General features: G+C 41.9%; 1 protein-coding gene across 6 annotated transcripts in view; it reads left to right on the top strand.

Annotated features, from left to right (window-relative positions):
• The window catches only part of kdm2bb (lysine (K)-specific demethylase 2Bb), a 42603-nt gene that overhangs the window by 6749 nt on the left and 23241 nt on the right, over positions 1-12613 (top strand). For all 6 annotated transcript variants that reach the window (XM_054744300.2, XM_054744301.2, XM_054744299.2 and 3 more), the window contains 8 exons: positions 2728-2906; positions 2996-3102; positions 7916-8009; positions 8095-8248; positions 8357-8472; positions 10051-10171; positions 10714-11114; positions 11206-11292. In XM_054744300.2, coding sequence (XP_054600275.2) covers positions 2728-2906; positions 2996-3102; positions 7916-8009; positions 8095-8248; positions 8357-8472; positions 10051-10171; positions 10714-11114; positions 11206-11292 — 1259 coding nt within the window. The remainder of the gene's footprint in view (positions 1-2727; positions 2907-2995; positions 3103-7915; positions 8010-8094; positions 8249-8356; positions 8473-10050; positions 10172-10713; positions 11115-11205; positions 11293-12613) is intronic.

The following is a 12613-nucleotide window of genomic DNA, read 5'->3' as shown; positions in this document are numbered from 1 at the left end:
TCACTGTGAGTCAGAAGGTCATTAGAGACCCTAAGAAGAGCTGTTTCAGTAGAATGAGCTCTACGAAAACCTGACTGGAAGCTATCATAGATGTTATGTTCATCAAGAGCAGCTGTGAGTTGTTTAGCCACAACCTTTTCCAAGATCTTGGAGATGAACGGAAGTTTAGAGATGGGTCTGAAGCTGCTATGAGAGAGGCGTCAAGACTCGGTTTTTTAAGAAGTGGGTGGATTACAGCATTCTTAAAGTAAGCAGGGACCTGACCAGAAACCAGAGAAGCATTAATTATAGAGAGCACGCTGGGACCGATGGACTGAAAAGCACTTTCAAACAAAGATGAGGGTAAGATGTCGAGGGGGCATGCAGAGGTCTTCATAGAGTTAACTAGTTTGGTTAACTCAGGCAAAGAAAAAGGAGCAAAGCTATCTAGGATGATGGGCCTGGTTGGAGTCGGGAGAGGCAGCGATAAGGCTGAAGGAGAGATGCTAGATCTAACCTTATTGACTTTGTCCTCAAAGAAAGACAAAGTTCTCACAGTCTGTAACAGAGTGGTTGGAGGCTGTAGGAGAGGCAGGAGAAACAATGCTGCTGATGGTGTTAAACAGCACCTTAGGGTTCCCTTTGCTCTGGGACACCAGGTTGGAGAAATAGGAAACCCTGGCGTCTCCTGAGTTAAAGAATGTCAGAAGAGATGGACGTGGAGATGGGTTTTCTTCCACAAACACTCAATTTTTCTGCACTGGCGCTTCAGGCTGCGATGCCTGTCATTAAACCAGGGAGTAGGGTTCACTGCAGGAACTGATCTGGTTCTGACAGGACAGATGTTGTCCAGAATGGAGAGGCAGTGCTCGTTAAACTGAGAAGTTAAGGAATCTGGGTCGTTATCAGAAGACCAGGGTGGATCAAAAGCAGCAGAAAAATTGCTAGCTGTGCTCTCATTAAGAAAACGAGAACTAACCATTCGGCGAGCAGGAGGTGGGGACGCAGAAACTGACAAGTTAAAGAAAATGCAATGGTGATCTGAAATATAAACGTCCTCAGGACAAACACTGTCAGCATTTAGACTCAGGGTAAAAACAAGGTCTAGAGTGTGCCCCCTGGTGTGTGTGGGGCCAGAAACATGCTGGGTAAAGCCAAAGGAGTCCATAAGGCTGGAGAAATTCATGGCAAAGTGATCGGAGGGATCATCAACGTGGATGTTAAAGTCACCAACAATCACCAGTCTGGACAGCTTCACAGAGGAGGATAGAAAGTCACTAAACTCCTGAAGGAAAGAACTGTTTGGACCAGGTGGACGATAGACCACAGCACAGTAGAACGGGTCCTTACGCCCGACTTTAATCAGCTGCAGTTCAAAGGAAGCAAAGTGACCAGAGGTTGTAGAGCTACATGGAAGATGGTCTCTGAAAACAACAGCTAGGCTTCCACCACGACCAGAACCCCGAGGCTGGCTAAGAAAAGAATAACCACTCGGGCAAAGTTCAATCAGAGCAGAATAATCAGATGTTTGCTGCCAAACTTCAGTCAGAAACAGAACATCCAGGTTTTTAGAGAGAATTAGATCATTGAGTAGGAAGGTCTTATTGTTAACAGAGCGGGAATTTAATAGAGCCATGCTGAGTGAGTTGGAGGAATCAGAAACTACAGAAACAGCTGGAGTTAGTGGACGTAAATTAGTAGGGTTAGATCCACGGTGTTTATAAAAACCACTTATGGAGGGAACAGGAGGAGAAACCACTGAGGATTGAGGATAAACCAACCTTAAAAAACTTGGACGGATGAACCGCGTTCCAACGCGGCCTTGCGGGAATGCGAAAGTGGCGCTCAGGTCACCAAACAAAGGACAAGAAGCTAGAAGATCGCGCCGATGTTTACTAGATAAACCACGCTTTAAGAGAAGTCTTATTGAGGGTGTCAGTGAGCAGTCAGGTTGGCAGTCTTACCCATGATTGCGGTTTTGAATAATGAACCAGGCTGGGAGTTTTTTAAAGCCTCAGGAATCTTTTGCAGGTGTTTAGAGTTAATTAGTTGATTCAGATGATTAGGTTAATAGCTCGTTTAGAGAACCTTTTCATGATATGCTAATTTTTTTAGATAGGAATTTTGGGTTTTCATGAGCTGTATGCCAAAATCATCAATATTAGAAACAATAAAAGGCTTGGACTACTTCATTTGTGTGTAATGATTCTAATATATTTGAAAGTCTAATGTTTATCAGTACATTACAGAAAATAATGAACCTTATCACAATATGCTAATTTTTGGAGAATGACCTGTATTTAGGCACATTTCTGATAGGTGTCAAAAGTTTACAAGCTTTGAAGGGTTACAACATTTAACGGGCAAAGTTTTGTAATTTTGTTAAAGGTGGAAATGAAAATATAATCCTTTTAGAGAAAAATTTCAAAACAAGGTTTTAGAAGAAGAAGAAGAAGAAATGTTTTTACATAGCAGTTTTCTAGATAAAAATCACAGGGTGCTTCACATGTACAAAAAAAATAAAGATTAATATTTTGTTTATTACGTTAAATGCCTTGAGATGACGCTTGTTGTGATTTGGTGCTATATAAATAAACTTGAATTGAATTGAATTGAATATTTCAAAAGAAAATTGAAAAATAAAAATACAGAAAAACACTAGAATATATTCTTAGTTTGCAAATGAAATTAATTAAATGTTTTGTGTCTTTACTTTCACAAGAAACATTTCTGGTTTCTTTCCGGCAGGCAGTCGTCGCTCCGTGGACGTCATGGACGTGAGCACTCAGAAAGGCTCTGAGATGAGCATGGCTCAGTTTGTCCGCTATTACGAGACGCCAGAGGAAGAGCGAGACAAACTCTTCAATGTCATCAGCCTGGAGTTCAGCCACACTAAGCTGGAGAACCTCATCAAGCGGCCAACAGTGGTAACATAACCTGACACTGATATCCTGAACATCACAAACAAAAACTGTGATTAAGAATATTCAGGCTGAAGTTTGGGTTGCTGCCTCAGATGGATCAAGTCGACTGGGTGGACAACATGTGGCCTCCTGACCTGAAAAAAAGTCAAACAGAATCCACCAACATCATTTCAGAGATGAAGTATCCTAAAGTGCAGAGGTATGCGTTTGCTGTTGTTAGCTTGTGTTTGGATTGTTATTTTAAGAAAGGAAAAGAATTCCCTACTTAAAATCCTGCAACTCCACGTTTCCTCTCCCGCTAACTGAATTTCTCATGCATCGCTCCATCAGTGTGTACTTTCACCTCCTGTTCCTGCGTGATTGTTGCTAGGCAGTAGATTATTTTGCACAGAGAAGGTTGGCTTTTAACTGTTGTGCTCTAACTGCAGACATCTCTCAGCCAATCAGCTCAAGTCAATGGAAAGAAAATAAAAATGAGTAATGGATTCCCGTTTAACCACTTTTGACATTAGGTCAGTTCATAGAAGTTAGATCAGAGCCCTGCTGCCTCTCTGAAGGAAAACGCTTCGCTTTTCCGGGGAAAACCCTGCTAAACGAGTGTCCCACTTTTAAATTATGTAAATAAATAAAAAGATTGACCAAACTACTTTCCACTTTTTCAGAAATTTGTCTCTGTTGAAAACTATTCTCCTGGTGGATTTGGAGATAATTTGCACTGTCTGTCAGAATGCTGCACAAACTAAGGAGCAGCCAGCAAGCTATTAGCTCAGCACTAAAACAGATTACTCAAATGTAATTATTTAAGAGAAAGGAATCAAAGCTGAGTGCACATTTCTTGTATGTTTTCTTGAATTTCTATACACTGATTTGTCTGATTTCTCACAGACAGCTGACCTCAATGTTTTTGTATCATTGGTGTAATTCTGCTTTAGGAGTTTGGAAAATATATTTTCCTATCGTCAGTCTAAGATCTTTTCTATTTAGAAATATCTTTTCTATATGTCGAGTTACTTATGAGGACTGGATTGATAGATTGTAATGGTTAAATATATCATTTACTGAATTTACAGTAAAATCATTTTTAACATAGCTAACCTACACTTATACTCTTGCATCAGAAATAAAAAAAACTTTTTAAATGTTTTGACAATTTTATAGTGAGACACAATTTAAAAAGGTTAATATTTAAATTAAAGGGGCATTATGGAAGTTTGACAGCCAAAACATGTATAGAAATAATACATTTCTTCTTCATACATTCTCCTGCAATGCCTTGGTCCTGTAGAATGAGCCCTGGCATTTCTACTGTGATTGCCTGTTTTTCTGTAAAATCACAGAAAAAGAGAGATGCTCGGGTCGAGTAGGCTGCTTCATGCGTGTTCTCGCTCAGGCATAGCCCGTAGCATTTGCTATCAGTAGCTTTAGCAGCAGAGAGTGAGGTAGTGCCAACTCTGCGACTTTGTCGCTGTTCCTAACTCCTAGTGACGAACCTAGCTACATTTCTGAGGACCCTTAGCTACTTTCTGTAGAACTTTCTTCTAGATATTTCCTGCAAATTAGCAACAAAATAGCCATTTTCACTCCAAACCGTTCTTTGGTTTGACACTGTTTCAGGCGTCATCAAGGATATAAAGTTACCGATGCTATGAATATTACTGGTGTGTAGCTCACCTTGTAAGATGCCTGACTCTCATGCAGAAGACCTGGGTTCAATTCTGGATGTGAACATAGTTTATTTAGAGTTTCTTTTTTACATTAATGGTATATTTTTTTTACAGTAAGATGCCCAAATTTTTATTTGAGACTCGCCGAACGGCATTGAATTCACAGATAAAAAAGATGTGGGTTCAACTTTCATTTTGGAACAATTTTTCAAGCAAGGGAAGGGAATGATCTGAGCATGCAGGAGGACTGACCCATTTTAAACCTTTGTCGACTGTGCTGAAGAGAAGGTAAAGAACCAAATTATTTAAGTAATTGGCTGCGTGTTCTCCTGTCCTCTGTCCCCCCCCCCCCCCCCCCCCCCACACACACACACACAAGGGACTGTCTCAGCTGTTATTGTCGTTAAGGAGTGTGCACGTACAACATGCGTGCCTCGTGCACGAGCCTACTATTGAAGCTGTCATTACGCTTTTGGCCTGAGGGGGCAATCGCAAACATAGAAATTCAAAAGTCCGTAAAGTCCCTTTAAAAATGTTGCTAATGCCAACACGACAAGAAAAACGTGCAGTTCCCCCTTGTCCACTAGGGGCTGGCGCCAGAAATGTCCATCAATCAATCAATCAATCAATCAATCAATCAATCAATCAATCAATCAATCAATCAATCAATCAATCAATCCTTCATTAATCCCAGAGGGAAATTATAGAGTTTCAGTGCACACAATTCAGAGATCAGACATACATGGGCAAGACACATGACAAGTATTGGTGACTGTGGTCATTCGCAACCCGAGTCGCGCTACCTTAATAAAGAGGGTAACATGAGGATTGGTTCAGGTGGAGGGAAAAAAAGGCACTTCACAGTTACCCTCCCACCAGGGTGGCAGCTTTGCTCTGCAAAAACACCTCAACAAATATGCAACAGACTTCAGACAACACAACATAACATGAGACTCCAATAGGAAGGCAGGGGGTGCTGGGATCCTGTTTCCCCCAGCAAGAGCAGCCACTACGGCGCTCATCTGCTGTACAGTCACAGGTGGGTGGGAGATCTTGGGAGAAGCGAAGAGCACATTGACTCCTGCAGATTGATGACCTCGCCAGGCTGAAGTCCACCAATCCGAAGGCGGGGTGGGGGGTGGGGGGGTAGGTCGGGTTTTCACAGCATCTGTCTGCATTCCTTCGTGGGGGTTTGTTGCTTGCCGCTCAAGGCTACCAGGGCATCAGATTCAGTTAAGAATTTGTTTGGGTCAGGCTGAGATAATTTTCCTCTCTGCCTTCAGTCTTTAAACTGATCATTCCAGTCCTTCAGTGAAGCCAATTTTGGGTTTTTAAACCTGTCCATACCGTCTGGTGACTCCCTCCAAGATGACATCCATTTTGCGCACTAATACCGGTATCGCAGCTAGAACATTGTCCAGCTTACGATTCACCTCGAATAACGCCCCAGTCTGAGAAATCTCCACACGGACGGTGCTTTCCGTGGGTGCGGGTCGCCCTCCAATCATTCCCGTCTTCCCAAATTTCCAGAAAACCAGATATCCTCCCACTCCAATCTGGAGAAATCCAGTGATCATCAGGCCGAATATCCACACGTCTTCGATATCCTCAATGGACAGCTGGCTGAGGCATATGATCTTCCACTCCTTCCAGGAATCCAGCATATATCCCACCGGGTGTGTCCCCTGTGGACATGTGGGAGCCCCCTGCTCTGTTCTCATTGTTGAAAAAATCTTATCAATCGCATTGAATGACCAGTTCATAAAATCCATGGTTAGTAAAAATTGGGGTTTTCAGAAGAAATGCAGAGAAGCGCTCTGTGGGCAGACAGGACAAAGAGCCTTGGGGGAAAACAAGATAACGGAGCGAAAGAGAGAAGCGTCGGTACTCCGTGAGTGCCTTGAAGAAAAAAAAAGTTACAAACGCCAACTTCACAGCACAAATGAACATGTTTACAGCCTGGTTAAAAAACACTTAAGGTCAAGTTTACAGTCATGACAACTCTGGGGTTGGTAAATGTTTTGAACTTATCAGTTTAGATGTAATTAAATCTTGAAATTAAAAGTACTTAGGGGCGTGTCCTTTTGATTGACAGGTGTCTGATGAGCTGTCAGCGCTAGCTGCGTGCCTCTTGCTTGCTCCAGGGAAGGCCTCAACCTCTGCCTCTCATTAAAAGTGTTACAGCCTAGAAGGAAGGGGGTAGCAGAGTCGCTCAACTGTGGTTTTCTGGCTGAAAGCGCCCGCCAACCTTTGTTAGCCTTGATTAGCTCAGTAGTTCGTAGCTAGAGTCTGATGGGTGTCGATCATCTGCCCCACCCTCACACCCCTGCTCTCAGCTCCATTTTTGTATTTCCTGGGAGTGACGAGACACTGACTCGGCCAAGATTGCGGTGGTGGGAGCCTTCCATTGGGCTTCAATTTAGCTCTTCTGTTAGCTCACTTCATTCCTCTTCTGCTCCTCTTCTCTTGGCTCCCCCCACTTGCCTCATCACCATGGGGAGTAGAGCGTTCAGCCGCTCTGCTCCCCACCTCTGGAATTCTCTTCTGCCTGACCTTTGCACATCTCCCTCCCTCCAACTTTTTAAATCAAAACTCAAAACCCTCCTCTTCAGACAAGCTTTTACCACATAGTTTTAATTTCATTGTTTTAAATTTTTACATCTTAGTGTTTTTATATATTTGTAATGTGTAATCTTGTTTCATTTATTTTGTACCATGGCTGTAAAGTGTCCTTGGGTGTCAAGAAAGGTGCTTTTAAATAAAAAGTACAATAATAATAATAATAATAATAATAATAATAATAATAATAATAATAATTATTATTATTCAGAAATTCAGAAACCTACCTGTGCAGCGAAGAGGGGTCGTCTGTTATATAATCAATCAATGGTTGGACTCTGCTATCGAACATTTTTTATTCCAAAATCCATCTAATGCTCTCCTGGAAAATAAGTTTTTGCTTTAGCTTCATTTGAAATGTTCTTTAATGAATCTAGCAAAGAGATTTTGATGATTTCATCATTTTTACCTTCTGGATTATATTTTTTCTTTGTTTTTTTTATATTATTATCATGAACAGATGACTTCATCTATGGTTTGCAGCATTGGAGTTTCTTCCTCTGTGCTAAATCAGTGGATCATTCCTCTCTTGGGGTGCTGATCATCCCTCAATTAGTTTCCAGAGCAGAGATTATGTGTGATTTTCCACACAGCTGTGCTCCTGGGACTTTGTTTTGAAAATGTTTTTTCTTCCCTGCTACTTTCTTAATGGTTATGCTTTTCCTTCTCATAATTTTTGTAGTTATATCAGCCTGATTTAATGTGATTTCTAAACTTTTATTTGCTCAGGTATTGTTTGATGAGCGTGAAAGGCTGCTACACAGATTTCCACATCGACTTTGGAGGAACTTCAGTTTGGTACCATGTGTTCAAAGGACAGAAAGTAAGTTATTTCTGTTTTGTTTCAAATCTTCATTTAGCAGAAATGGATCAAAAAGTAGAATTGAAATTATTTGTGTGTTCATCAGGTGTTCTGGCTGGTTCCTCCGACCACACTTAACCTCGCCCTGTATGAAGACTGGGTCCTTTCAGGCAAACAGAGTGACGTCTTCCTGGGAGACCGAGCTGATGGGTGCCAGAGAGTGGAGCTCAAACAAGGATACACCTTCTTCATCCCATCTGGTTCGTTGGTCTTAAAGCAGCTGGGTTACCTACCACCTGGAATAAGAGATAAAACAAATCCTTTTGGGTTCTTCTGTTGGCATTTTTAACCATAATTTGCATTTTAAGGTTGGATTCATGCCGTCTACACTCCTGCAGACACACTGGTGTTTGGAGGCAACATTCTCCACAGCTTCAACATTCCTATGCAGTTTACAATCCACGAGATAGAGAACAGGACTAAGGTAGGTGCGACCTCTGAACTTCAGTGCAGTGCTGTAAACTTTTCATGAAGTAGATTCTTTAAAGAGCAAATCACCCTCTACCAGAGTCTAACTTCACTCCCGTTTCCTGTTTGAAAAATGCGCTACAAGGAGAGCCTAGCAGAGGATAGAGCCGTTAACAAATACACACACACACGCACGCACGCACGCGTGCACGCACACACACACACACACACACACACACACACACACACACACACACACACACACACACACACATACACACACACACACACACATACACACACGCACACACACAGGCTCACAGCATTCGTTGTGACATCAGCTAACGCCGTAGGGTACCTCTTAGCCAATAGCGATGGCAGATTTGAATTAAAATGCAGTGCAGAATTTTTACCTGAAGAGGCCCCACACTGACAGTTTTAGGGAACATATTAAAATTTTAACTATGATGCACTGAAGTGCCAAATTATTGACTACACATGTCTACAGCATGATTAGACACTCATTTATATAGTTTATCAGCAAAAAAAGGTTATTTGTGGGTGACTTGCTCTTTAAGGACCACAGAAAGCTTCTCTCTTTTCAGTTTGAACCAGAGCGAAACATTATCGAGGACATTACTGACCCTGTTTCACAAAACGAGTATCAAAATGAAGAGCAAGAAGGGTGGGATGAAGCGAGTGCAGGACAAAACCAGCGGTGCTTGTGTGGCAAATGTGGAGAATTTTAGCATCTAGAGCTGTCGTGTGCTTCATGGATGATTAGGATATTCAGTGAAACCACTTTGATAATTTTTGCAGATATTATATATTTGGAGAACACTGTTGTGCTACACTTGCTGCTTGTTTTACTGACGGGAGAGGTGAATGTTCAGCTTCATCCGTGACGAATGGCGTGTCCGGTGATTCGCTGAATGTGACAGAAGCGGCAGTTGCAGGAGCGGGTTGTCGGCTCAGAAGAGTGTCCAGCATCTCTTGTCTCTCCGAGGGCGTTTAAGCTCCTTGTGTGGGAAAATGGTCGGTAAAGCATTTAGTTTCAGCCCTCTCTTATACCCAGCCGCTCTGGTGAGCTCTTTTAAGTAGTTGTGGTCGACAATAAGCCTCAAACGCATCAGGAGAAAAATGTTGGGAACACAGCCGCAGATCTTTGGGAAGTTGTGTCTGTCCACAGGCATCTTCCCACTACTTTCTCCTCTTCTTGTCAGTGGGAAAGCTGTGTAAACTCACATCACTCCCCTTGTTGCCCTCTGACTGGAAATTACATCCAAAAGCAGCACAATGCGGCATTTTACTTAATTATTAATACAGTGAGCGCATAAACAAACACTAGCGTCAATAGCTATTCTTCCAAGTACAACCAATATATGCCGTTGCCTCCAGAGTGCATTGCGTACGGAAAACATGGCGTCCTACGTATGTCAAAAAATGCACTTTGTGGTACAACAGAAAAATTGTGGCACATTAGGGCAAACACGTCCTCATAGCCAGAGTTCCTTTAAAGGTTGAGAGGAAAAGTCAGCTGAACATATCTACTCCCAGCTCCTGTGACCACTACCGAATGTCTGCTTGTTTTCAGGTTCATTCCAAATTTCGGTTTCCGTTTTACTACGAGATGTGCTGGTACGTCCTGGAGCGATACTTGCACTGCCTGACGAAACGCTCCTACTTCAATCAGGAGATCCAGAAAGAGTCTTTAGGTGAGTTTAGTGGGAAACCTTCAAACCTTCTGCTCTAAAAACAAGAAGAGTTAACGGGAATCTTGTGATGAGCAGCTTAACTTCTGTACGATTTCTGACGCGTTACGCTGACCCAGTTCCGATCAGCTAAAAGAGCGACACCACCTTTCCGCTCTTTTAAAGTGTGTCTATAAATTTTTACAAACAAAATAAATGGTTAGTTTCGACATGTTTTTGTGCTGTTTTTAAATAAGAAAATGGCTGAAGCTGTCTAGTCCATGCATTTTGCTCAACATCCTAACTTTTTTGGGGAGAAACTGAGTTATAATGCAGTTTTCTGTTGACTTACTAATTCAAACCACTTACAGTATTTTGCAGCTGGGACTAACTCTTGTTTTTTAATGATTTTAAATTCAAACTTTTCTGCTCAGTAGTGTTTTCTGCAGCAAATTTTAGTCATTTCTGCCTCCAGGAGTGTGCATTTTTTATTTTTCTGAATGTTTTATTCCTCCGTTAGGAAATATGTCTCCAAACGTTGTAAATTGGACACGTTGCCATTTCAGATTATGAAGCAAGGGTGAAGACGGAGTGTCCCTCTCCTGACTCCAGAAGCCAGGACACAAACGAGGATTCATGGGGAGCTCAGATTAGGAATGAGCAGGGAGAAAAGGCTGAGCGAGTGTCCGAGGATGACTCGCCTGAAAACGTAAAGGGCCCGCTCCTCAAAGCTGTTTTGTGTGTGGACTCTGAGGACAGCTGTAATCCCAACTCAGTGTCTTTAGATTTCCCCAAAACCCCCCTGGACTCTCCAGCCTCTGAACTTCAGGGAAAATGGACTCACTTGACTCAGTATGAGCTGATGGGACTCAGGACGCTGGTGGAGAAGCTGGAGTCACTCCCTGAAAATAAGAAATGTGTTCCAGTGGGAATAGAGAACCCTCAAGGACTCCTGGAGGACATAAAGGTATAAAACCCCTCAGCTACAGCTGACGACGAGATACTGGAGACATAAACCTGTCCTGCCTTACATTGAGTGGTTTTCTGTGTTGCTCAAGGCTGTCCTGAAGGACCATGCTGAAGACGACCCACAGTTAGCGATCACTGGAGTTCCTGTGGTGTTCTGGTCCAAGAAAACCATCGAGGTAAAAACATTTCAGTGCTTTTCTCTTAAGATGTTTAATTTTTGTCAGCTCATAAAGCAGAAAGTTAACTTCATTTACATCCTTAAATAAATCATAAATTAAACATGTACATTAGGACAATATAAAGATGCAGATAAACTTAAATTCCAGTTGAATTGGGGGTTAATTTTACAGCAGATGTTTGGTTTTATCTGTTCTTAATTGTTTATGTTAAAATTAATCAAATATATCAATTTCTGCATTTGACACAATCAGTAGATTTGGAGCTCAACAACGTTCTACTACTGAGAATATAAATCATGCTATTTTGTTAACAATTATGTTTTATAGATTTTGTGGTGTGAAATGTCAAATTTTTGTACATTTTCTGTCAATGTAATGTTGACTGTAGCTTCTTTGCATGTCTATTTTTAAAGGTTATAATTACCTTTTTATTAGTAATACTACTATTACAACTACTACTACAGTAGTAATAGTAATAATAGTAATATTAATAATAATAACAATAATAATAATATTAATTTACTCAATGATTTGCCCTACATTTATCCCAGATTAATCTTATTTTTAAATGAAAATGTTGATGTGATGTGAAACCGTATTAGAGCAGAAGCATCTGTAAATTTCCTTCCATCTTAAAGTAACACAGAGCAGTTTCCTGCTCCTCCACCCTAGTGGTTGAAAGTGGAATTACAATCGTCGTAAACAAGCCTGCTGTAGCTAGGCTAGCAATAACAACGAGCTAACGCTAACATGAGCCAACCATTCATTCATCCATTTTCAACTGCTTATCTGGAGTCGAGTCGCAAGGGCAGCAGCCTAAAGCCTAATCTATACTTCTCCATCTGCTCCATAAGGGAGAGACACGCACACATGGACAGAGACAATCTCCGTCTCCTGGGGAGTGTTGCAAAGCAATTCCCCGCCAGGACAACAGAGGGCGTAGCTCTGTTCTGTGGTATCCTGTCATGCATCCGGTCCAAGATAGTGTTTACTATTGTGTTTCAGAGACTTTTTAACACGGACAAAATTGTCCCTCATTCTCCTCCACTTCTTCCTGAACTCGTCACCTCTAAACCCACCTTTCCTGTCATTTGCGAATAAAACACTTGCTGCGTATCTTTTCACTCCTCCAGACTTCCCTCTCTCCAGCTACTTGGGCCAGCTCCTCCGGGGACCGGGGGAATCCCAAAGTGTTCCCTGGCCAGCCGAGAGACATAATGCATGTACACATTAGCGTCGGCATGGTCGGGGTTTGGTGGGGCTGGATGACGTGAGTTCAGTGTCGAACTGGCGGTGTAGTGTTCACATATAAATCTGA

Source organism: Nothobranchius furzeri, chromosome 6 (genome assembly GCF_043380555.1).
Source record: "Nothobranchius furzeri strain GRZ-AD chromosome 6, NfurGRZ-RIMD1, whole genome shotgun sequence".
Lineage (NCBI taxonomy): Eukaryota > Metazoa > Chordata > Actinopteri > Cyprinodontiformes > Nothobranchiidae > Nothobranchius > Nothobranchius furzeri.
Note: the sequence above shows the minus strand (reverse complement) of the source record. Positions and strands in the feature narration are given on the sequence as shown.